This window comes from Ochotona curzoniae, unplaced genomic scaffold (assembly GCF_017591425.1).
Source record: "Ochotona curzoniae isolate NIBS_2020 unplaced genomic scaffold, NIBS_Ocur_1.0 contig_883, whole genome shotgun sequence".
Classification (NCBI taxonomy): domain Eukaryota; kingdom Metazoa; phylum Chordata; class Mammalia; order Lagomorpha; family Ochotonidae; genus Ochotona; species Ochotona curzoniae.
Window position 1 is genome coordinate 17,189,782 of NW_024466599.1, and position 25,146 is coordinate 17,214,927.

Consider the following 25,146-nt stretch of genomic DNA (forward strand, 5'->3'; position numbering starts at 1 on the left):
TCCACCCAGAGCAGCACGTGCTCTGCACGCCCACCTCCCCCACCTCCCTTCTGACCTGCAACTGTGCCACCGACCTGCAACTGTGCCACCTCCGCCCTCAGGCACAGTCCCTGCCGCTGCCAAAGACCCACAGTGCCACTCCCTCCCAGGGCCTTTAGGCCATTCCTGCTGCCCCAAAGCCACACCCACTTTGCTGCTCAACCCCCAACTTCACAGCACTCCATTCCAAGCCGCACCTCCCCAGTGCCAGCCAGGAGGTCCGTAACAGCTCTATCCTGCAGTGCCCACAACTCTAAATCGTTGCTGTACCCTAAAACATCCACAAACATACCACCTAGGAGCCCTGCTTTTCCATCTCAGGTTTTCTGCCCGGCAACACCAGCCATGGCCACAGCTATCACAGCCATCACTCCGTCCTTCTCCAAGCAGACCTGGGTTTGGGTCTGCCTGGTTTCCCTCCCTGCCTGCCATGAGGCCCCACCCTACTCCAGGCACAGAGCATGTGACCAAGCAGAGCCAAGTAGCCTTAGGAAGACTGTGGGATGAGGCGGTGGCTGCTGGCTGCCATGTGGGGCAAGCTTTCCAGAGATCAAAGAAGCAGGGAACCAGATGGAGGGATCAGCCTGGGTCCTGCACCTGCTGAACCTGTAGCCTGGAGCTTTTCTGAATGTCAAGGTTGTGGGAGCACTCACTCCTTCGGTGCAAATGTGGGACCAGCAGTCGGCAAGGCTGTGACATCCATGGTAACCTCAATCTAGTGAAATCCACCTGGGAAGGCCAACACTGTGGATTCCAATCCTGGACTTTATTTTTTCTATCTTTGATTTATTCATTTATTTGAAAGGCAGAGTTATATCTAGAGAGAGGCAGAATGAGGAAGAGAGAGGAAAGGGTTCTTTCACCCACTGGCTCCCTCCCCAAATGCCTGTGGCAGCCAGGACTGGACCAGGCAGAGGCCAGCAGCCTAGGGCTCCATATGGGTCTCCCATGGGGTGGCAGGGAACCAAGGACTCGAGTCAATATCTGCTGCCTTCTGCGGTGTGAATGTGCATGGCAGGAAGCTAGAGGGGAAGTACAGTAGCTAGAATTCAAACCAGACCCTCCAGTACCGTATGTGGGTGTCCCAAGCAGCATCCCCACCACTGTGTCAGGTGCTTGCCCCAAAGTGGATGCTCTGCTTCTCCCTAGATGAGAAAAATGCAGTTATAAGAAAGGTGAATAAATTTCCTATGGTACCGGAGCTCACAAGTGGTAGAGGTAGCAGATGCAAGCCTGGTCTTTCCCACTGAGCCACTCTTGGCCCTCCCATAGTCACCCACAGCCAGACTGGGATTGCTGTGAACCACAGCAGTCAGAAAACAGAGCTTCTAAGGCAGGTGTCTGAGGCTGTGGTTGAGCTGCCCCTTGGAATCCGGACATCCCATTTGCAAGGGCCTGGGTTCGAGACACAACTCCACTCCCAATTCCAGCTTCCTGCTACACACTCTGGGAGGCAGCTGAGATGGCTCAAGTACTTGGGTCCCTGCCAGCCACAGGCAGAACTGGATTGAGTTCTAGCCTCCTGGCTTATCCTGTGGGCATTAGGAAAGCACTGAACCAGATAGATCTCTCTCTACCTTTCCAATAAAGAAATAAAAGTTTAGGGCCTTGCGTGGTAGCCTAGTGATTAAAGTCCTTGCCTTGCATGCGCCGGGATCCCATATAAGTACCGGTTCATGTCACAGCTTCTCCACTTCCCTTCCAGCTCCCTGCCTGGGAAAGCAGAGGAGGATGGCCCAAAACCTTGGGACTCTGCACCCATGTAGGATATCCTGAAGAAGCTCCTGACTCCTGGCCTCAGATTGGCTCAGCTCTGGCTATTGCAGCTACTTGGGGAGTGAACCATCGGACGGAAGATTTTTCTCTCTGTAAATCTGACTTTATAATAAAAATAAAATCTTTTTAAAAACTGAGAGAAAGAAATCTTTAACAGAGAGGCGACTTCTGGTCCATCTCACTTCCCTGGTGATGGTTCTCTGCAGGGGTGGCAGAGAAGGTGGGCACAGCCATCCTAACATAGCATGCTGAGCCATTCTAACACAGAATGCTGAGCCAGCTATTTACTAGGTGCCCACCAGATGTGAGATGCTGCCACCACTACAACTCTAACCTCAAGACCAGGGCTAAATATGGCCCTGGCAGAGGGATGGGGGACTTGGTGGCACATTCCTGGAAGATGTCACCATCACGCCATCACTCTGCCTTTCGAGATACCACCTGCACCCAGACCACCAGCTGCCCCCTGGAGGGGGAACAGGCCCACAGGTTGCCATCACATGCCCCCTGCCATCACGTTTCCTCACCCTCCTCCCCAAAGCTGTAGGACTCCCAGCACAATCTCCTGAGCTGATCGTCACCTCCCCTTCTTCACACGGCACCAGACCACCAAGTGTAAGACAGTCTTTCTTGCTCGCACAAATGGTTACCATGACACAGCCCCAAGGCAGGAGAAGAGGGGGGTTCTACCCAAAATAGCCACTGCAAGGGAATTGAAATTGTTCTGGGGAGCCAGAGGGAACCCACAGAGACTTCCACAGAAGAGCACCCACTGCCAAGTATTGCTACCCTGTGGGGAGAGGGACTCCCTGTGACCCAGAAGGCGGGGTGGCAGTCCCCTGTATTCCCCATTGTATTGATTGACCCACAACCTAACCAGAGGAGGTGAACCACAGTCGTGGCGCTGTACTTTTCTGATCTGACAATCTTTTCCACGGCATGGTTCACACCTGCTCCTCCCAGGTTTCTGCCCCCCTACCCCTCCCCTGTACCTTTAGACCCCTAGGAAGACACAGACCTAACTCCCTAACACCTGCTGGCAGGGGAGACATCCCCTGGCTTCTTCAGACTTCTAGGCCAACAACAGCATGACTCCATTCGATGGATTATGAAAAGAACTTGGGTACTGATGTACCAAACCCCAGGAAGACTCCGTGGAAGACAGGGCAGTCTTATTGGCGCTTCCTCACACCACACCCCAAATCAAGCTGAGAGAAAACTTACAAAGCAAAACAAGACGATGAGGACCCAGGTCAGTGACCCGTGCCCAAGAAGCGTGACTTGCTGAGGCTTCAGTGGGGGAAGGACAGTAACGGGAAAGAAGGCAGACAACCAACCTGGCCTGGTGGAATGCAGAAGCGAGGCTAGGGCTGCCTCTGGCATTTGCTACCTACTTGATGTCTGCATGGTTATTAGCTTATGTGGTTATCATTTCCTTGGTTTCTTTTCTCTCTTTCTTCCCATTGTTAAGTTTATAATTGGGTCTTTTGTGAACAGCGTATTCAGGGCGACTGTGACTGCATGTAGAATCACTGATGTAGCCTTGGGTTGAGCAACAGCAGCTCGAGAACATCCACGCGGTGCGCACAGGTGGGCATCCCGTGGTTTATAATCAGGTGGGAGTTCAGGAGTACGCTACGAAGAACTGGCAGCCAAGGGGGTGAACAGCGCCAGGGATCAATTTATTCACTCTTTATTGCTTGCTCTGTGAAAATGGGGATGGCCTCTTGAAGCATTTTCCTTTGGCAGGTGGACACAACACTGGACCTGGGGAGTAGCAGGTGCTGGAAAGACTGAAGGGGGAAGACGACTTCCTCCCTGAACCTGCTGTGGTATGGCCCACCACACCTGGGTTGGTGGTTGGGGTCCCTATACCACCCCAAGTGGAGCCAGGGCCCGTGTTTTCCCACATCAGGATGAGAAGCTTTCATTAGAACCTGGCCCCGGAGCTGGGGAATCTTCTCCAGGGTGTAGCTCCTGCAGGGGCACCCAGCTCTGAAGTATAGATGGCAGGGGTCCCCACACTCAGCTGTAGCAAGGCATGAGGGCCAGCAGCATCATGGGGAGTCTAGGAGGAACATGCCTCCTTGGGGCCCAAAAGGATGGGATGTCCAGCAGGCTCCAGGAACAGATTTCCAATAGGTCCTACAACAAGGGCTCCATAGCAACTCATACGCCGCCCAGGGAGCCATGGCCGTGACCTCTCCAGCAAGGGCTGTACCTCTGCCCCGACACCTCCTCCCTACGCACTCAGGGATCCTCTATGAGGGGTGCCTGTTCTCCTCATGGCTATTTCTGTATTCTTCAGAGTTCCTAGCCAGTCCATGTTAAGAATTCCTTGTTATGGGCCCCGGCGCGGTGGCGCAGTGGTTAAGGTCCTCGCCTTGCACGCCCCGGGATCCCATATAGACGCCGGTTCTAATCCCGGAAGCTCCGCTTCCCTTCCAGCTCCCTGCTTGTGGCCTGGGAAAGCAGTCGAGGACAGCCCAAAGCTTTGGGACCCTGCACCCGTGTGGGAGACCCGGAAGAGGCTCCTGGCTTCGGATTGGCATAGCATCGACCGTTGCGCTCACTTGGGGGGTGAATCATCGGATGGAAGATCTTCCTTTCTGTCTCTCCTCTCTGTATATCTGCCTTTCCAATGAAAAAATAATAAAAATAAATCTTTAAAAAAAAAAAAGAGAATTCCTTGTTATAAGCTTTCCCTGTTTAAGTCCCTATATGGCATCTGTCTCCTGAATGGCCTTTGCCTTCCCCCAGTACCTGAGCTTGCTGCAATACTCTGCCAGCTCCCCACACCACCAAAAGCCAGGCCCTATTTCATGTAGCTCATGGCCAAGCAGGATATTCTGGGCAGGTCCCCAGCATGATAGCATAAAGCCTAAGTCCTTGCCTTGAACGCGCCAGGATCCCATATGGGCGCCAGTTCTAATCCCATCGACCCACTTCCCATCCAGCTCCCTGCTTGTGGCCTGAGAAGGCAGTCAAGGATGGCCCAAAGCTTTGAGACCCTGCACCATGGGAGACCTGGAAGAAGCTCCTGGCTGCTGGCTTTGAAATGGTTTAGCTCCAGCTGTTGCAGCCGCTTGGGAGTGAACCATCAGAGAGATCTTCCTGTCTCTCCTCTTCTCTGTGTATTTGTCTTTCCAATAAAAAAAAAAAATGATAACCCAGGCAGACCTTCTCCTGCACATCATGGTCCCCTGCCCCCGCCCCCATCTCGGGGGTCTCTGCCTCCCTCCCCTACCCTGCCATGCCTAGCCAGAATGATCCAGAACTGACCGTGGTGATGGGCTACACAGCCCTGCGACCATGTCACATGCTGCTGAGTTGTCTGTGGGGGACTCAGACAGAACATGGATTACTCCAGGACAGTTGCTGTTTGCTTCCCTCACGTTTCCTAGTGCCTGGCTCGGGTCCCATCGTCTCTGTTTCCCAGCAGCATCCTGCTGAGGTGCATCCTGGGAGACAGCTGATGAGGACGCAACTCCCTGGGGCCCTGCCACTCACACAGGACACCCAGATGACACGCCCAGTTTCAGGCCTCAACCTGGCCCAGCCATGGCTGCTGCAATGGCAAAGTAAACCCAATGTCTCCTTCTCCCCATCTTTCTGTGGTACTGACTTTTAAATCAATAAATCAACTTAAAAAACCCAAAAATTCAAGTCCTATGATGCTAATGGTTTCCCACTTAAAAAAACGCAAACCGTGGCCCAGCCTCACACCCACAGCTGGATACAGCCGGGCCCAGCCTGCAGCTCTGGCTGCCGCCCACCCCTCCAGCTAACTCTCCCTCCTTCCAGGCCTGGTCCTCTCCTGTCTGTGCTCACATCACTCCATCCCCCACCCCCAGGAGAATATTGCTCGGCTCCCCTCTCTAGAACCTCAAACCATTACCCCTTCTTACCTTGCCTGCCCTCTTCTCTGTTACCCACCCAGAGGTTACCAGATAGTTTCTGTGGGATGATCACTCAGGTGTCTGCTCTCCCAGATGTTGAGGTCAGAGTTCATGCCCCACACCTTGCCTGCCTTCACCCTGACAGGGGCCGAAGAGGCAAAGTGTGCAAGGTCATTCCCAGGCAGCTGCACTGTCCCTACACTATGCTGTATGACCTTCACAGCCCCTGACCCAGGGGTTGCTCGGCAGAGACCCCAGGCTGGCCTGTGACTTCCTCATCCCCACACTTACCCACCCAGCAGTGTCTCCAGGCCCCTGGGCAACACCCTCTCTACACCAAAATGACAGCTGCTGACCCCCAGCCTGCCCTTGCCTAAGTCAAAAGTGGGCTCCTTTCCCTACGCCTTAAAGAAGGAAGCAGTAACCCACTCCTCTCGGAACTTACCAAGGGAGCCCCTCCATTTTCCCCTTACCTCCTGCTCCACTTAACACCAAACAGCTGGCAGTGAGGGTCCTGGCAGTGGATCCCAAAGCTGCCAGCATCCTCTGGGTCTCCCTGTACAGTACTGCCCCCTTCAACCTTCAGGCTGGACCCCACCTCAGACCCTGGATCTGTCACTAAGGGACCTAGGTGGGTTTCAGCTTCCCATTCTGCAACATGGGATGAATAGGGGGTTTCAGCCACACGGAAGGCAAGGCATCTGGCAAGTGGTCCTTTAAGACTGATTTGGTAATTAGGGTGAAGGGTCAGCGATGGGCCCTGAGGGAGAACAGCTTGGACTGAAGACCCCCTCCAGGAGCGAGGAGTGACTCCCATGGTAAGTTATACCTAGCACTGACTGCTGTGGCCTCCCACAAAGCTGGGATTTTCAACCTGCCTGGAGGCCAGGGGGCATGTCACAGCTAATATAGGCACACACAGAGGGACACCTACAGCCCCGGACACTGCCCAGGAGGGCCCAGCATCTCCCCTGCACAGGCGCACTTCACCCCTGGGCCGGCCAAGGGGGGGTCTGGGGGCCTCCTAACCGCTGCCCTTCTTGCTCTAGAGACACCACGGAGCTGTGCCCCACAAGTGCCCGCAACAGAGTCCCAGCCGAGAACAGGGCAAGAGGGGCAAAACCGCAGGACTTGGTTTGCGTCCACAAAATTAATCCCAATTACAACAGCGTTTATGTGAACCGCTCACCATTTACGCCTAATTACCAGGCAGCACAGTCAAGCACCTCATCAAGGGGGTGCTGGATTAATTGCACTGCACTCCCACACTAGGGCCCCACCTTGTGGGGGAGGGGGCAGGTCTAAGGCAGTCCCTGTCCCACGGCCAGCCACGGCCAGCCACAGCCAGCCACAGCCAGCCACAGCCAGCCATAGCCAGCCAACTCTACCAGACTGCACAGAAGCCCCTGGAAGGCAGAAATGCTTCAAAAGTCTTCCCACAGCCACTGTGTGTGCTCCATAGCTTCCCGGGTTCCAGACTGTCACCTTAAAGTTGGTCCCCCAGCCCCTGTAGAGCTCTGGTGTACAAAGCCAGCTACAAGGCTAGGGCCCTTTCTGGTCTCCACATGGCTCCAGGCAGCTGCGCACAGACCCTCCTTCCCTGTTAGGACAAGTGACCCCTGGTCCCTACCCACTCTCAAGTCCCCTGGTGCCCCCCAATCTCAGTAGCCTCTCTATAAACCCCAGAGTTACTCCAGGCTTGAGGCGGAGAGTACGGGCACAGGAGAGCTAGGGACATGCGGGGCACGGCCCTCCCAAGGACAGGGACTCTGCCACTGCCCCTTGAGGAACAGGAAAGCACAGGCCCCTTGGGGAGGCCAAGGCCCAGGGGCCATACACCAGGCCGGAGGGGCCAGGGCACGGGCACCCTAGCCGTGAACAGACATGGTCAGGTTTTCCTCCTTAGACACCTGTGAGGCCAACTTGGATGGGAATCTTGTAAAAGGGAGAGAGAAATCAGCCAGGTGTAGCGCCAGAAGCCAGACTAGCCAGGAAGCACACACACACATACACCCCACCACAGGCCTGGGAGGCCGCGTCCACGGTGTAGACGGCCACTCGGAGGCCCACAGCCACATGGCTGGCCAGAAGCTGGTACAGCCAAGGCAGGAAGTGCTGCTGCCAGGCCAGGGCCTGGTCTGGTGGGCCTTCACCTCTCTGCCCGAGGCCCACGGGGCTGGCATGGCTCACGCCATCTTTCCCACCACTTTCCAGAAAGTGAAATTCTAAAAGCTCACAAGACTTCTCGCAGTTCTCATGTCTATTTCAGACTACTCCTTGTTTGCTTACCAAGAACATTGCCGCCAACCCCCACCCCATGTCAGCCTCAGCAGAGAGAGTAGCCCAAAGGTCTGAGTATGTCCTTTGACTTAGGATTCCCCGGCCTCCTCAGGAGTGTCACCCCAGGCTGGGCAGCCAGGCGGTCGGGGCGCAGGGTCTGGACCTTGCCCTCAGCTTTCGGGGAAAATGACTGAAAAGCAAACGCCCCGGCTGTAAACGTCACCACCTCCTCTCTCAACTGCACCCGCTTTCCTCACCCATCTTCCAGTCTCCTCCGGCCAGCCAGGCCCTGGCCCAGGCTCCCCATGGGGCCCTCCTACCCATCCTCCAGTCCAAACACCAATCCTGCCTCCACAGGAAGCACTCCAGCTCCCTCCCAGCCTCTCTGACCCACGCACCTGACTCCAGCCACTGCCTCCACTGCCCGGTTGTTCCCATAGACCGTTTCCCAAACGTCCCACAGATCTTCCCCGGCCCCCATGGCTGCATCCCGCCTCCGACCTCCCTCCCACACAGCCTTCGGCCTGGGCTCCCTGCTGCCAACCTCATCTATCCAACTTTCCAGAGACAGAGAAAGAAATAAAGAGAGAATGAATCATGAATCCTCCACCTACTGGTTCCCTCCCCCAAATGGCCACAATACCTGGTGGTGATCCAGGCTGAAGCCAGGAGCCTGGAACTCCATCCAGGTCTCCCACATGAGTGGCAAGTGCCCAAACACTTGGGCCATTTCTGGTGCCTTCCCAGGCACATTAGCAGGAGGCTGGATTGGAAGTGGAGCAGCTGGAACTCAAACTAACACTCTGATATGGGCATGCCAGCATCACAAATGGCGGCATAACTCAACCTCACTCTACTCCAATCTTTTTAATGCCTCTAAGTTATCTTTCTTAGATATAAATGCAGGCATGCAACTCTAAGCCAGCACCATGGACGGACACCACCTCCACTTTCCACACTCTGCGGCCTATTGTCCTGTCACTGCGCACCCCAGCCACATGGCCACGCTGGGCTCAGCTCAAGCTGAGTCACCACCTCCAGCAAGCCCTTCTGGATCGTTCCTCTGCCCGAATTACACTTCTCTTCTTCTGCCCCAGGCACACCCAGCTGGGATCGCACCCAGCCAGGATCTTGCCATGGAGAGGGGGGGAATGAGTCTGTGCCAGGCCCCACCTGGGCGGCAGGCTCCTTGATCTCTCATAGCTAGGGCCTTGCGCACGTTCCACAGGCCTTTCACAGATGTATGGACCTGAGGTCGAGACCTCCCAAGAGAAGGCTGGGTCTTCCAGGAGGGGGTGGGCCCAGGAACCCTCCACATGGAGGGCCTAGGAGGTCAGGCTCCTAGGAGTGCGTGGACAGGAGAACCTCAGAGGCCACTGCCCCTCTAGGGCTTCCCGGCTGAGCTCCCAGCGCCAGGAAGGCTGAGACGCACAGCACTGGAGCCAACAGCAACCAGCACTGCGTGCCACTGGATTAACCATTAAGAGTCACTGCTCTTGTGCCAGTTGCTGGGCCGCTGGTGGCTTAGACCCTCCCAGAGCTCCAGGCCATGTGACAGGGCCAGAACCCAGAGGTCCTCCACAGATGGGAGACAGGACAGTGCGAGGCCCACAAAGATTAGCTGGCCTGCTGGCCCCGGGAAAGGCACCTGGGTCAGAAGCAACCGCTGGAAGGAAGGGTGGTGCTTGCCCCTCTTGGCCACAGGTTCAGGGTCAAAGTCAGTCTGACTCAGTCTTCCCTTCAGCCTAAAGGGGTGACCAGAAGGTCAGACCACATTTACAGGATGGTGGAGTGCAACAGGCTCCTCCCCCTGCACCCTGGAGAGGCCCCCACTTTTCGGGGACAGCACTCTCCCCAACTCCATCTCCAATCTCAGCTCGGCGCTGGCTGTTGTCCTTCAACACAGCATTCCCAGAGCCATACCTGTCAGAGGTGGCCGTCTCCCCTTCATGTACAGGGGAAAAGCTTGCTGGGGGACTGTGCCCGAGCCACCAGTCTAGTTCGGCCTGATGCCTGAGCCAGCTTCCCATTGGCCCTCCCTGCCCATCTGTCCCCTTCAGGCCTGGAACTACTGGACTGGTCCACAGGAGGCTCAGCTCCACACTGCCTTCCAGGCCAGGCTCCCCTCATCCGTCTTCTCCCTGTCTCATTCTAGCAGCAAGGCCAAGACCCTCTCTTAAGTTCCGTTTAATGGGGGCTGCCTGCTTGGGGGGAGGGCTGGGAGAGGCACCCATGGGCTGGGCTGCGGGAGACGTCTGAGGAAGGGGGAGGTGAGGTGGGTGCTGTTGCCAAGCAACTGGAGCCTCTGGGGTAGGCAGCAGAAGCACTGCAGGCAGAGGAATTTCTACCTGCCCCCTCCCTCACCTCCCCACCCTGTCACCTGGCTCCTGCCACCTGCTGAGGTGGGGGAGGAACCCAGATCAGAGAGTCAGGCACAACAGGAGCCCACATGCCAGACAGGGCCCCCAGGCATCCCTCCCACCCCCTGCCAGGGCCTCTTGGAGCCCCATTCTGCACAGTGGGTGTGGCAGCCCCAGGTGCTCACTCCGCACTGGGGTTGGGTCCCCCGGAGCCCCACGCCTGGGCCAGGCTCCAGGTCCTGGTGAGCCAGGTGGCTTGCGACATAAAGGTTCTGTGAGGTTTCCTAGACCCGGTCAGAACACAGGTTGGGGTCCCGGTCCTGGTCCTAAGATGCTCTGGTGCAGGGGTGGGGAGGGAGAGTGGTGCTGGGTCGCAGGGAGCTGCCGGCTTCTCTCCCTCACTCGGTGCGGGGACCTCACCCTTGACTGCAGGCCTCCAGGCCCACCTCTTACGCGGAACAGCGCCTCCCTCAGCCTTCCAGGGGTGTCAACGTTCTTCCTACTCCCTCAGCTGTTAGTTTTTTTTATTTGTGTTGTTATTAAGAAAGGAACACACTTTTGTTTGCATTTGTTTTTCAAAGAATATAAAACTATGGCAAGGAAAAAAGAATACACCCTTCCAGAATGTCTTTCTATGCCTGCAGGAGCCCAGAAAACATGTGTATCTACATGTCAATAAAAGTCAATATTGAGACGACTCCTGGGCATCAGGCAGGTCAGAAGAGGCATGCCTGGCACCACACTTCAAAGGTGAGGGGACACCTAAGTGACTCTCCTAGTGCCCATCCGTGCCCTCCCTTAGCTGTTCAGAATCCACACAGTTGATCATCCTGTCAAGAATTCTCCTCCCAAACAGGTTCCTGCTTGCTGCAGTGGCGGGGTCTCCCTCCCCAGGCAAGGGCAGTGCACACCGTCCACACACACACCACCAGGCCTCCCTGGGTTCTAGGGAATTGAGCTGGGGGTGAGGGGACACCCTCTTGGGGACAATTACCAGGACACATAGTTCACATCCAACAACAGCTGGGTCAACCGTTACTCTGATCCCAGGCTCCTCCCTCCGCCTCTCGTCCTCCCAAGTGGGCTCCGGCTGATGACTTCCTAGGACTGGAGCACCTGCGCCCACTCCCAACCTGTTCAGGAGCACCTGCAGAAGCAGATGAGGAGTGAGGAGACCCAGGCCTCCTGCCCTCCAGGATCTGCCCTGTAACAGATGGTCCTCCTCCGTCCCCCATGTACCCAGACGGGGCAGCTGAGAATTGGCTTGGAATTAAAAATGACCTTGACATTTGAAACAGAAACAGGGAAGAAAGATCAATAGGGATGACCGCAGGGTCTAAGCGAGGCTGGCAGGAGAGGGGGCACAGCAGGACAGCAGCTGGCCATGCAGGGGGAAAAAAAAAATCCACTGCTTTCCTGAGCTAGGAAAGCCCCAAGAGCCCTTGCTCATCCCCAGGTCGCTGTCCTCCAGACAGCGGGATGGCTGATGATGTGACCAGCAAGGGAGATTGGTCCTGGCGGGCCCTGCCCAGTGTCTGTCCTTGTCGCAGTTGCAGCGCACCTGTACCCACACCAGGGGGCCCAGGTCACCAGCTGAGGCTGGGGTAGAAGTCGGGGGAGGCATCTCCCCCTCCTGGTGGATTCTGGAATGCTGGATGGGGGGGGGGGGAGGAAGGTGGGAAGAGGGGTGGAGTCAGGCTGCAGAGGCAGGAACCTGATGCAAGGCCACATTCCCTTCCAAGTCACTGGCTTGAAGGTTTGGGTAGTGGACTGCCTCTGCCTGGGGAGTGGGTCCGAAGGGACCCCTCTCCCCTTCAGCCCTCACAACAACCATGCCAAGCACCTGCTCCCCTTCCTCGGGGTGACCTCCTGCCCAGTTCCTCTCCATGTCTGAGCCCTTGAGTGTCAATTTGTAGGACAGAAGGTACAAGAATCCCACACCAAAGGAGCTCAGGCGGCCCCTCCCCTCCTGCCCTTCTGTCCTGGCTCCTCTCCCTATCCCTAAGGAGCCATCAGAGCAGAGGTGCTGCAGTGGGGAGAGGGTGGCTGACCACACAGCAGCATGCCCAGCCCCAATACGCCAGAGCCCAGAGAGCACCTTCCTGCAGCCAGGCTCCTCCCCTCTCTCCCCAAGTCCCACACTACAGGGGTTAAATGCCCTTCAAAGCCTCCCCTTCCTCCAGGAAGGCTTCCAGGACCTCCTCAGCTGATGGTGACACACACATCCTGTCTCCTTTAGCTGGAAGCTGGGCACCTCCTCCAAGCCAGGGCAGAACCTTGCTCACAGGCCAGGCTGGTGGGGGGTGCAGGGCGGGAGAGATGTGGAGGAACACAGCGACATCACCGCGGCGTTGCGGATCTAACATGACACTAGCAACCTGTGCCCTGTGCGACTCGGCCCAGCGGAGCAGCCTGTCTCCGACCTTGGAAGATTCTACATGAGAATTAGCACTTTCCTCAAGTGCCCACACCTTTGCAAACAGGAAGGTGGACACGACTCCTCAGGAAGGCTCAGCTCACTGTCACCAAGCGCTTCATGCTGCCAAGGCCACATACCTCCAACACATACACCTCGCTGCCCTCCGCAAGCCACTTAGGAGCAGAATCTGCAGACATTCCCAGGCGACAGGTGAGAAAACTGAGGCTCGGACAAAGGGGCAGCACAGACCCCGTATGACCCTCAGCCTGGTAGGTTCTAGGATCTACAAGACACTGCATGATGGAACATACAAGCGATTCCTGACAGCTGTACCCCTCCACCCCCAACAGCAGAGGCCAGTGACCTCTGGAGTGGGGGTTGGAGGACGAAAGACACCAAGCAGGGACCCCAGTCCAGCAAGCTGCAGGCAGCAGCAGGAAGCGTCAGGGGCATGGCAGGGAGGGCATGTGATGGCCATTTGAGTGGCCCTTCTGGACTCGGGTCCTGGACAGCACAGCCAAGTCACCAGTCCAGCTCCACAGCACCAACAGCATAGGAGGAAAGTGTGTGTATGTGGGGGAATGTCCCCAACACAGGGCACAAGGCTGCTGCTGTCACGCTCCCGTTCTACCTGCGGCCCCAAAACAGGAGCCTGGAGCCACTTGAGGGAGGCATGACCCTAATGAACTTGAACATCTGAATCCCACAGTTCTATCATGACACCCATACTCCGCGAACTGTTTAAAGTCCCTTGGGGAATGGCTTTAAAGGAGACAGCCCTGCTACCACCCCTGCCTCCAGGGAGTACACAGGGACCAGGCACAGCACAGACACCCTGCTGGAATGTCCACCCCAGAACTAGGTGCCCAAGGCCAGGTCCCCACATTGCCTGGCGGCCAGAAGCTTCCAGGAGGGCTGGACTTGCAGCTTCAGCCCAGGGCAGTGCCATTAAGAGTGGGGCAGCCTAGATCGCCCACAACGTGGAGACTGTGGACAAATTTTTCAGGGTGTCCCTTTCGGAGAGGTCCAGGGACCAAGGCCGAGTCGGTTAGGGAAGGGACTGGAGAATGCCAGTGAGGACTGGCAGGTGCACTGCAGGGGCACTCAGGGTTGACCCCTCGGGAATTCTCCACGCACACAGCTTCATACAGGAACCTACATGAGCACAACATGTGAGTGCTGGGTGGGGGCATGCCGTGACGTGGGAGCCAGCCGGGACCAACCTGTCCCCTATCTTACCACTCCCAGGGAGGGCCCTGCTGGCTGTCCTTCCCCCTCTCCTTGGAAGGCTTCCCCAAATTTCCCACTGCATGGGGGGGTGTGCGGAGAGGGGGAAAACGGAGCACCCTACCCCCATCCCTGGGCCTGAAATTCCACCAGGACAATCTGAGCCACAGAACCCTGAAGTTTGAATGAACCTGCCAGCTCCAACCCAGCCCCCACCCGGCAGAGGAATCCAGTCCACAGACACCCCTGACAGATGGCCACTGGCTGCCTGGCCCTGGCTCCTGCACGCACTGGGAGGGGGTCAGCTCCAGGCTGCGCTCGGAAGGAAATTCTTCCCTCCTCGGTCAGTCTGCGCAGGGAGGGCACCAGGCCTGAGCCAGGTGACATGGAGAGCCTCGGCCAGTCCTGGCCAGGGCCAGCTGCAGGAAGGAGGAGCCGAGACCATCTCGGGCGGGGGCGGGAGTGGGCGAAAGGCTGGAGGGGGCACCCAGGGCCCCAGCAGGAGTGGCAGGTAGGTGCCAACTGGTGCACAAACTGGCCTGCAGCGCCCTGCCCCCACACACAGTTTAGCAGCTCTGCTTGTCTCAGCCACACCAGGGCTCCCATATCCTGCAGGACCTCCGGCGAGACCTGACTCAGGGGCAGGCTGCTCTGAGGAGATACCTGGAGCAGCCCCTGCCAACCCAGTGGACAGCCCAAAGAGGGTGGGCCTGACAGCTGGGCTCCCAGGCTGCAGCTGTCACATCTGCCTGGGTGGGGGGGAGGCTGCACCTGATCTCAGGAGTCCTCAGTAGCCTTGCCAGCCCAGGAGGCTCGGCCGCTGGCAGCCGGGGCTGAAACCTGAAGACTGCGCAGGCCCCCAGGGAGGCTGAGGGCAGACTCTGGGCATGGCAGCGAGGGGCACACCGGGTCACGGGGCGGAAGGTGCTTCTCCCCGCCGCCTTTGCCCCCGAGAGAGGGAAAAGGGGGGCGAGCTGTGCGACTCTGGGGCCTCAGTTCTTCCTCTCCGCCTGGCGCAGCCCAGGGCTGCCCAGCCTGGGTGCAGGACGCCATCTTGGGTCAAGGTGCAGCCACAGGGGGCTCCCCTTGGCGAGCCCCCCCAAGATAGCCAGCACCATCCCCTCCCTCTACACACACCGAGGGCGCCCACACCTACTCCATAGGCCTTGCCGCAGTGGGGGGCGCACGCAGCTGTTGGTGGGGGAAGGGGAGGAGGGGGTGCCCCAAGGAGGGAGGCTCCAGGAACGCGAGACGCGCACGCAGTTTGGCAGCCCGAGGCCGCGGGGCACGGCGACGAGGGGCTGGGGGGAGGCTGGGGGCGGGCCCTGGCCCCGCGCCAGCTCGGGCCGCGCCAAAGGCGAGGGAGGCCAGGGCTGTCGGGAGAGGGGAGCCGGGGTGAGGGCGGGCCACGGAGTGCGGGGTCTCCCGGGGCGCGGGGACGCGGGTCCCGAGACCCCCGTTCCTGCACCCGCGGCAAGGCCGCGCGTCCTTCACTCGTGCAGATGCGAAGCTCTCAAGGACACGTCTGCACCGGCCCGGCGGGGTGCGTGTGTCCGCGTGCGTGTGAGTGTGTGTAGGGGGGGTGGCGTCCGGCTGCAGGGGGCGACCCCAGGCGTGTGGCCCCCATGCCGCCGCTCCAGCCCCGGCCCCACGGCTCCCACCCCCGCGTTTTCCGGCCCCCCGCGGCCCGGGATCCCCGCCCGCCCCCGCCCCGCCCCCACACTGCGGCGTCGCCGCCACCGCCGCCCCGGCTCCCACGGCCCGCAGCGGGGGCAGGGAGGAGCCGGGCACGACGCCCCGCACCCCGCCCCGGGCCTGCCGTCCCCTCCCGCGGAAAGGTGCACCCCCAAAGTGTGTATGAGGGGGCGCTCTCCCCACCCCCTCGCGCCCCTCCCAGATCCGCGGGCGCCCCGCACCCTCCAGCCACAGGTGGCCGCAGGAGGATCGCGGAGCTGCGCTCGGCGGCCCGGCCCCCCATCACCCCGAGGCCCGCCCCCCGGAGGCCGCCCGGGTCCCCCCCCCGCCCAGCCGGGCCGAGGAGGGCCGGGAGCCGGGGGGGAGGGGCGGGGGGCCGGGTCGTGCCAGGCTGCCATTTTCTGCCGCCGCCGCGGAGCCTGCGCGGGGGCCCGGCCCCCCACACCCGCTCCTGGGCTCCCCGCGGCTCGCGGCGAGGGGGCCGAGCATTCCGGGTCTGGGGTCCGCGCCCTCTGGCGCCCTGGCAGCAGGCCCCAGGCGGAGCCCCCGCGGGCCCCGGGGGGTGAGGGGAGGCAGGGCCCGGAAGGCGGGGGCGGCCAGGCCCCGGGGCCCCTGCGGCAGCGCCGAGCCGGGCACCACGGCCGAGGCCAGCGCGGTGGAGGAGGAGGAGGAGGAGGAGGAGGGCCCCCCGCGGCATTGTATAGACTTGAACTTGAGCCCGGAGCCCGGGCGGGGGCGGGGAGGGGGGTCCGCGCCAGGAGCGGCCAGGACGGGAGGGACATAAACAAACCCTCCTCTGCCCCGCGCCGCCCCCGGCCAGCCCGGCAGGCCGGCCGTCCCCACCCCGCAGCCCCGCAGCCCCGCGGGCGCCCCGGCGCCGAGTTGCAGGGCTTCCCGCGAGCGTGCCCCGCAGCCGGGCACTGCCTTGCCCCGCCGTGCCCCCCGCCCGGCCTCCCGCCCCGCGCCAGCCTCCGGCACGGCCTCCCGGGCCGCCCGCAGCGGCGCTCATTACCGTGTGGGGCCGGTCGGCTCGGGCCGGCCCGGCTGCGCGCCCTGGTGCCGCGGCGCCGCGTCCCGGCTCGTCCTCTGCTCTCGCCGCCGCCCGCGCGCCCTCCCTCCCGCCCGGCCCGCCTGCCTGCCTCGCTCGCTCGCTCGCTCCCTCCCTCCGCTCGCTGTCGCGCTCCCTCTCTCCGCCTCCTCCGCCGGGTCCCCCCCTCCCACCCCTTCTCTCCGCCTTCCTCCTTCCCTCCCTCCGGCCGCCCGCGGGCCCAGGCCTCCGCCCGCCGCTCGCCCCCCGCGGCCGCGCTGGCCCCGGCCCCGGCGCTGCGGAGCCGGCCCGGGAGGCAGCGCCGCCGGCTGGGGGGCCCCCGGGGCGCCGCGGCGGGAGCGGCCTGGGCGCGCGGCCGGTCCTAGCGCCCTCGGTCCGACGCTGCGGCCCCGCCGGGGGGCCCCCCTGCACGCTGCCAGACGGAGGATCGAACCCCGCACCAACACCGCCCACCACCCCACTCCCAGAGGCGGCCGGGGCATGCCGCCTTGGCCACACCGCCAGCCCTGGCGCCCCTCGAGGGGCAGTCGAGCCCGGGCAAGGGAGCAGGGGTGCCTTACCGCAGCCCTCCCTCTCCCCGCGGGCCGCCCCGCTACCTGGCGCTGCCTCTGCGCTGGGTGCCCGCATCCAGCACTGGCCGCAGGGACAGCGGCCCCTCCTTTCTCCCGGCCGGTGTCAAGTGCCTCCCCCCCGCAGCCCGCCGAGCCCCCGGCGGCCTTCGCCCTGCAGTTCTCCCGACCTCCGCCAGAGCCCACTGCACTCTGCCGCTCTCAGCACCGGAGCTGGGGACAGCAGCGCCGGCCCATCCCCGCGGCCAGGTGCGGCGGCCGCCGCCCGAGTGCAGGCCACACGGGCCCCGACGGCGGGGCCAAGGGCGCAGCGCCGGGAGCCTGCAGCCCGAGCCACGCCGCAGGGGATGAGCGCCCTTGTACCTGGAGGTGGCCGAGTCGAGTGGGCTGCCCCCCCCCAGTTGGGCACTGGAAGGAGTTCGTGGAGTGGGAGGCTGAGCGAAATGACTCGGAAGGTCTCTCCTAGCTGTAATATATTCCCTGCGTTTCTGCACCCGCCCTCACCCCCTCACTGTGGGAAGGTGGGGTTCTCATTCCTCAGCCTGCTGGCCTGGCCCACCTTCAGCCTCCCCCAGCTGCACGCCCCATCTCTTTCCCCAGACACCCGCCATTGCCACTCATGGGCAGGGGCTCCTTGCTGAAGCCAGCCTGCCTCGTGCCCACTCCCTAGGCACCATTCACTGCCACCACCAAGTTCACCCTTTTCAGGGTAGTGGACACCTAATTCCTTGTGCTACAGGTTGCCTTCTCACCCAGGAGAGGGGCTTCCTAAAGCCCCTAGGTGTTCCCCGGGTCTTTGGGGAACTCAGAGTTCTCAAGCCCAGAGTCGACTCTCCAGGCAATTGTCTTGGCCTTTTCCATGGTCAGCCACGCTGCTGCTGCTGCGAGGTCCTGCGGTCCATGGCCATGCATCCCTGGCCGGTGGTAGGGCTACTGACATCCCCTCTGGAGCCCAGCACTTGGTTCAGAGCAGGCACTAAGTAGGTACACTTGAGCCCTGCAGGCCCCTGGCCCTTGGCCCTTGGCCCTTGGCTGGCGACTTAAGCATAGGTGCCCAGGAACACCCTGAATGCTGATTCCAGCCTGGTGCGCCTTCACCTCCACCTCCACCTGGGGTTTAGGGAACCCTAGCCCTCCCACAGCAAGGACCCCAGGGGAGAGCTAGGGCCCCCCATGGGGGGCTGCCCTTGGTTTACAGAGGGAGCTACTGAGGTCCAGGCTCCTGGGATTCTGAAGTCACTGTCTCACCTCTTTTCCCTTCCCCCACATCTGCTGTTACTGAGCTGTGCTGACCTGGGGCCAAGACGGGCACAGGTAAGATTTTGTTCAACAGTGCTGTGACTGGCGACATTCATAGGGGGCTAATGAAAGGTGTGACCTTGGATGTGCACAGCCAAAAAGATCCTAGGCGGTGTCCAGTGAGATGCCACTGTGTGGTGACACAGCTGGTCCCAGCTGCTGGCCCCTAGGGTCTTTAGTCCCTAAGATGACAGTTGGTGCTGGCTCACCCTCCGAGCCACCCAGTGCACCTGGGTCAGCTCGGAGTCCTTCTGCCTTGGGCCTCCTGACTGGAACTGCGGCGACACAGGTGGCGCTGCTTAGGGAAGGAGGAAGGTTTGCCCGGCTCCCAAATCAGGAGTCCCTTGGGTCTGAGGTCTGAAGAGGGCAGTGCACATGGATAACAGTGAACTGCAAGACGAGCCAGGAAGTAGCGAGGGGAAGAGCTGGGCTCAGCTCTGCTAACATTTCTCCTGACATGCCTCCTGAAAGCAAGGCCCCATCACCAAAAGCCCTTCTGCTGGACCCACGTCCCAGATACCAGAATTGCTTCCGGCCTTCATCTGCCAGTCATTGACAGCATAAGACAGTGGTGTGAAACGGCCGTATCCCACTCCAACCACAACAGGCATCTACACTCCCTCGCTTGTCTCAGCCGCACCGTGGTCACACGGGAATCCCGGTTGATCCCAAGTAACCAGAGGTGCTAACGAACAACCCCAAATCTCAAGGACTTAAAACCACAGTGCTTTCTGTGCAATACAAACATGGCTGTCCCTCGAAAGTACATGGTCAGCAGTGCCACTCTGCATGTATATGTCCAAAAGAATGGACAGCAAGTGCCTGAGTGGGTATTTACGTACATGTATTCACAGCAGCATCATTCATAACCCGTGGCAAGGCAAGCAGCCTAAATGCCCATTGAGGGTGGAATGGGTGAGCAGTGAGTGGCAGGTGCACTGGAATATTACTCGGCCTGAATCACAAAGGATATTCTGAGCTGGCACTGTGGCCCTGTGGGTTGAGCTTCCGCTTGGGATACCCTGGTACCATATCACACTGTTGATTTGAGTCCCAGCCAGGAGACGGCGTGCCCTGCGGGGAGGACCAGCTTCCTACTGGCACGCTCAGGTCTCCCTGGGGATTCCCTCAGCCGTAGAGCCATCCCTGGGCCTGAGGATTGCCAGGTTACTTCCTCAGGCCCTCGGCCAGAGGCAAATCATCTCGTTTTCTGAGAACGCGTTGAATCAGTGAGGAGCAGGCTGCCAAGGCCCCGTGCTGCCTAGATGACCGTGGGCGTGTGAACATGCTGATGCTGTGAATACAGAGAAGGGTCCTGCAGCCTCAGGACCTCATTAGCCACCTTCATGGAGCCAGTCGTAGACACAGCCATTATGGAAGACTCCCTGTGTACCAACACACAGTCCTTCATTTCAACTATGTTACCCTCCTGAGTTTCTCAGAGAAACACATACACATGTGTGCAGTAAAAACACATGTGCATGGGCCTGGCAGTGTAGCCTAGGGCTAAAGTCCTCTCCTTGCATGCATTGGGATCCCATATGGACACCATTTCTAATCTGGAGGCCCCACTGCCTATTCAGCTTCCTGCTTGTGACCTGGGAAAGTAGTCAAAGACAGCCCAAAGTCTTAGGACCCTGCACCTGCATGGGAGACCCGGAAGAGGCTCCTGGCTTCAAATCGTCTCAGCTCCAGCCATTGCAGCTGCTTGGGAAGTGAATCATCGGATGGAAGATCTTTCTGTCTTTCCTCTTCTCTGTATATCTGCCTTTCCAATAAAAATAAATACATCTTAAAAAAAAAAAACCACATGTGCATGTACACGTATATGTACAGGCATACACGCATAGAGGCTGGCTCCGCGGCTTCCCCAGCAGACACTTCAACCTCTGTTTCTCACTTCAACACTAGCCCCTGCCCTGTACACAGACGCAAAGTCAACATGGATGTAAAATGTACGTACGTTAGTGCATAGCCACATACATGTATGTGAACGCATGTATCATTTGTTCATCGTCTATCCATCCATCACCTGTCTTTCTCTCTGTTCATATTCCCTGGTTCTGGTCTCTGAGAGCATCTAGAAGCAATGACACCTCAAGGGCAATGAGCACCCTAGTGCCAGGTCGTGGTCTCTACCATCTTTCACTAACAAGGAAAGTATTTTCTTGGATAAATGGCAGATTCCAGAGTTGGGTCAAGCACAAAATAAAATGAGTCAGAACATATCACACGTGTAAGTAAGAAAATACTCCAAGGATCGTAAACTATAAAATGGATTCCTGCCAGCAAGATAAGAAGCAGCTTGAGAACCAAAATAAGTAGTGATACTAACAGATTTTAACTCACAGAAACCCACATCGGTAGAAATAATGAGTAAGTTAGAAGTTTAATAAGGAATAGTCTTCTTTTAGGTAAACATTTTTTTTTTGAAAGAATAACAGAGAGAGAGGAGAGAACAGAGAAAGATGTTCCATCTGCTGGTTTACTCCCAAATGACTGAAATAGCTGAGCTGAGCTGATCGCGAGCTAGAAGTTTCTTTCTGGTCTTCCATTGTGGGCTGCAGGGTCCCAAGACCTTGGAACATCCTCCACTGCTTTCCCAAACTACACACAGGGAGCTGGATGGGAAGTGGAGCTATTGGCCCTACTGGTGCCTATATGGGATACCAGTGCTGCTGGCAGAGGCTTAACATACTATGCCACAGCTTTCACCCCTACAATCTTGAAACACTTCCCCACAAAGTACTAACTAATTATTAAGAATAAAAGAGTAATTTTGTGATAGAAAAGCCTGCAGCCCTGCTCTTTAATCAAGGGCAACAAATGGACCAAATCAAAGTGGCACGCCTGTTGACATGATGTGGTGAGAATAACACAGCTTTGCTTCTGAGATGGTCCTGTCTCTGTCACGTGTATAAAACCTGAACGTGATCTTGAGATGTCAGGCAAAGTGAGGGGCACTCTTCAAAACAACTGGTTAGTCTTTCCCAAAAGGGTCAAGAGTACAGAAGTCAAAGACTGAAGGACTGTTCTTCAGGGGAGGAAATGGCAGGCACAGAGGAGCTGACTGTGCGGTCCTGGGTTGGCTCTGTGTGCGGAGAAGGAAGTGGCTGGACTCACTGGCGAGGCCTGGACAGGAGCCTAGGACCAGTGGTAGTCATATGTCTGTGTTTCTATTCTTTTTAAAGAGATTATTTATTTATTTTACCTGGAAGAGTTACAGAGAGAAGGGGGCAGAGAGAGAAGAATCTTCCGTTTGCTGTGTCACTCCCCAAATGAGCACAACCGTCAGAGCTGGGCTGCTGCTTTCCCAGGCGATCATCAGGAAGTCAAATTGGAAGTGGAGCAGCCGGGACTTGAACTAGTACCCCAATGGAATGCCACAGGCGGAGAATTAGGCTGTTATGCCACCACTCTGCCTCTCTCTCGCCCCGTGTTAGTTTTCCAGTCTTGGTGCTTGAAGTTAAAAAGTGAAGTCTATGTGTAATATGTTAAAGGCATTTTAAAGAATTGTTTATTTAAGATATATCTATTTGGAGGAATTAAAAAGAGTAGGAGAGACAGAGAAAGAAGAGAAAGAAAAGAAAGATCTTTCATCCATTGGTTTGTCTTCCAAATGATGGCAACAGCCCAGTTTGAGCCAGGCTGAAGCCAGCAGCCGGGAGCTGCATCCTGGTCTCCCACATGAGCCATGGGGACCTAGCACTTGCATCATCTTTCACCTCCTTTTCAGGGAGCAGGTCAGAAGATCAGCCCAGGAGAGCAGTGGAAGATGAGATTGTCCCCTAAATGGCTGCAACTGAGCCTGGAGCCTGGAACTCCAGCCAGGTCTTCCACAAGGGTTTGGGCTTGGGCCCTCCTCCACTGCTTTTTCAGGCACAGTAGCAGGGAGCTGGATTGGAAGTAGAGTACTTGACCCAGCACCCATGTGGGATATTCTTCCCTTTGCAGGTAGCGGCTTACCTTGTTGCACCGCAAAGCTGGCCCCCGTTTCCAGTTTTTAACCACCGATTAGAAAAATGAGGTGACCCAAAGCAGAAGTTAGTGGAAGCAGTCTTCTAAACCGTGGGCCACTTGGGAGTATCACGTGAGGCTACAGGTGGGAAATAGACCAGGTACGTGAGCAGGAACTGAGGAGCCGAGAGTCCTGATTGATCTGAGGCCCTGGATGCCAAGAGCAGAGTAGCTGAGTCCGAGCTGGGTGGTTTGTGGTCAGTGGTCAGTGCAGGCAAGGGCTTCGGGGAGCTGTGGCCATCTGGCAAAGGGCACTGCTCTCATACCTAGAAACAGAGACAGGCAGGCAGGAATCCCCAGAGACCATCTAGGAATCTCAGAGACAAAATGGGGGGCAGAAACAAAATGCTGATGAACAGGGGGAGACCCCCCAGAAAGGTGTGCCCTGCACACACAACCTTCTCACCCTTGAGGCTGTAGGGGTGGGGGTGGCTCTCAGTGGGGTGTGAAGAGCAGGGGAACTGGGAAGAGATGATGGCTCACACAGGCAATGGGGACCTTGATAGGAACAAGGGCCCGGGACAGAGGGACTTGGCACTGGGAGGCTGGGTCGCAGAAGCAGGAGCATTTTTGCCACCTGTCTCTTGCTATATAATGGAATAACTCAGAGCAGTATGGCTGACGCTGCACCCACTGCAGCACGGTGGGCTCCACGGGTGGCTTAGCAAGGCCTCCCGGGCCAGCTCGCACTCTTGGGCTATAGCCAAGTGTCATTCGGGGCTGAAATCAGGGTCACCCTGTGGTCATCATGGGATTGAGCTCCTCTGGTATTGCTGGACTGACGGCTCCTGGGTCAGAGCTGGCTGCTGGCTGTTCAGCCCTCAACTCCCAGCCAAGTGGGCCTTTTCCCATCCCAAGGCTCCTCTCAACACTCACAGCTGGCTCTTCCAGAGCCAGGGAAGGTAAAGCGGGAGACAGTGCAGCAAGGATGGCGGAGGCAGCCTTTTTGCAGGGAACTGTAGGCTTACTCAAAGCCTCCACCCATGCTGATGCAGGCAAGTCGCCTGCCCCACGTTCCCAGGAGTTCTCAGCTCTGTCATCTGCACAGCCCCTGGACCTGTTGCCTTGTGCCCTGCAATTGCAGGCCTGGTCAGCCAGACTGGAACGGTATTGAGGAAGGCAGAGTCAGGTAGGATCCTCCCAGCAGCAGCTGTGGATGGAGCAAGGGGCGGGGCTGAGGTGGGCTTGCAGGTGGATGTCTCCGGGAGTGCCAGGGGAGAGCAGCAGGTGTGCACTCAGCATGGATGGCAGGTGCAAGCAGTGCAGCGATTACTAGTGGTCCCCTTTAGGTCAAGGGTCGTGTGGGCTGCAGCATAACGTCCTCTCCCACCCCAAAGCTGTCCAGGTCCCAATTCTAGGAAGCCAGAAATCTTGGAGGTCACAGAGCAGGAATGAGTTGGTTTGTTGGCTGCCTGCGGTTAGGGAGGTCAATCTGGATTCTCCTTACAGGGGGCCAGCACCCCCATGAGGGTCCTTGAAGCAGAGGGGCAGGGGGTGGGGTGACAGTGAAGACAGAGGAAGGGGCTATAAGCCAGGTGACAAAGAGAGGCAAGGACCTGGGCCCTGCCTGGTCGCTTTCCAGGGGGAACACAGCCCTGCCATGGCATCCTCCCCTGGCACTCCCCTCTGCCCGACGCCAGGGCCTGGGCCCAGGAAGTCAGGCTGAGTCAGGAGGCGTAGGTGCCAACCACAGCACTGCTCTGTTTGCTCTTGACCCAGACTCTCCTTTCCCTCCATCCTGAGTCCCTGGGGAGGACCGTCCTCAATCCCCCGAGAGTCCCAGTCTGTGACTCCTCCCGGTGAATGTACTTCCTACGGAGCCCCAGAGAAGAAGCCACCCATGTTTCCCAGGACCACGTAGCACCAAGCTTCATCTGACTCTCCCAGAAGGACTTTCCCCAGCCAAAGGCCGTCCTGCAGGGTGGCCGTGGGTGAAGGGCAGGCTTGGATGTGAGGCCCAGTTCTCTCAGCATTGAGCTTCAGGTGGCTTATGCCAGAAGCGATGGCTGAGCCTGGGCCATGGAGTGGTCGGCTGATTAAATGAGATAATCCTGAGTGCCTGGGATGGCCTCTGGCACACAGCCTGTACCCACAGACTTCAGTATTACTGTGATTGTTCTTCTAAATCTGTTCATTATTATTATTTTGAAAACACACATACAGAGGTATCTTACATGTACAGATTCACTCTCCAAAGGCTCACAAGAGCCAGAGCCATTTAAGTCTCACACGTGGGTGGCAGGGACCCACGTCCTTAAGGCTGGCTGCCTGCCAGGGTGAGCTTTGGCAGGAAGCTGAACCAGAACCTGAGCAGCTGGGACTCAATCCTGGGGCCTTGACCATGACATACAGGGTCCCAAGGGCTGTCTCCCCCGCTGTATCAAACAGCAGCCCCAAACACACTGTGGTCGGTCATAGCCCCTGTCTTCTTTTCTTATGTGAAAGGCAGAGAGAGATACAGAGAAAAAAGGGGAGAGATTTTCTGTCCTCTGGTTCACTCCCCAAATGGCCACAATGG

The 25,146-nt window shown here is 58.4% G+C and overlaps 2 protein-coding genes across 2 annotated transcripts in view; one reads left to right on the forward strand and one right to left on the reverse strand.

The window, feature by feature from the left end:
* DNMT3A (DNA methyltransferase 3 alpha) overlaps nucleotides 1-16,797 on the reverse strand; it is an 88,546-nt gene extending 71,749 nt beyond the window's left edge. The window contains exon 1 of the mRNA XM_040992929.1: nucleotides 16,708-16,797. The gene's annotated coding sequence lies outside the window, so the exon portion shown is untranslated. The remainder of the gene's footprint in view (nucleotides 1-16,707) is intronic.
* LOC121164610 (basic proline-rich protein-like) lies at nucleotides 15,626-17,778 on the forward strand. The gene is made up of 5 exons (XM_040992740.1): nucleotides 15,626-15,838; nucleotides 15,898-16,393; nucleotides 16,524-17,116; nucleotides 17,211-17,360; nucleotides 17,440-17,778. The coding sequence occupies exons 1-5, from the start codon at nucleotides 15,626-15,628 to the stop codon at nucleotides 17,776-17,778; spliced, it is 1,791 nt and encodes a 596-aa protein (XP_040848674.1).
* The last annotated feature ends 7,368 nt before the right edge of the window (nucleotides 17,779-25,146 follow it).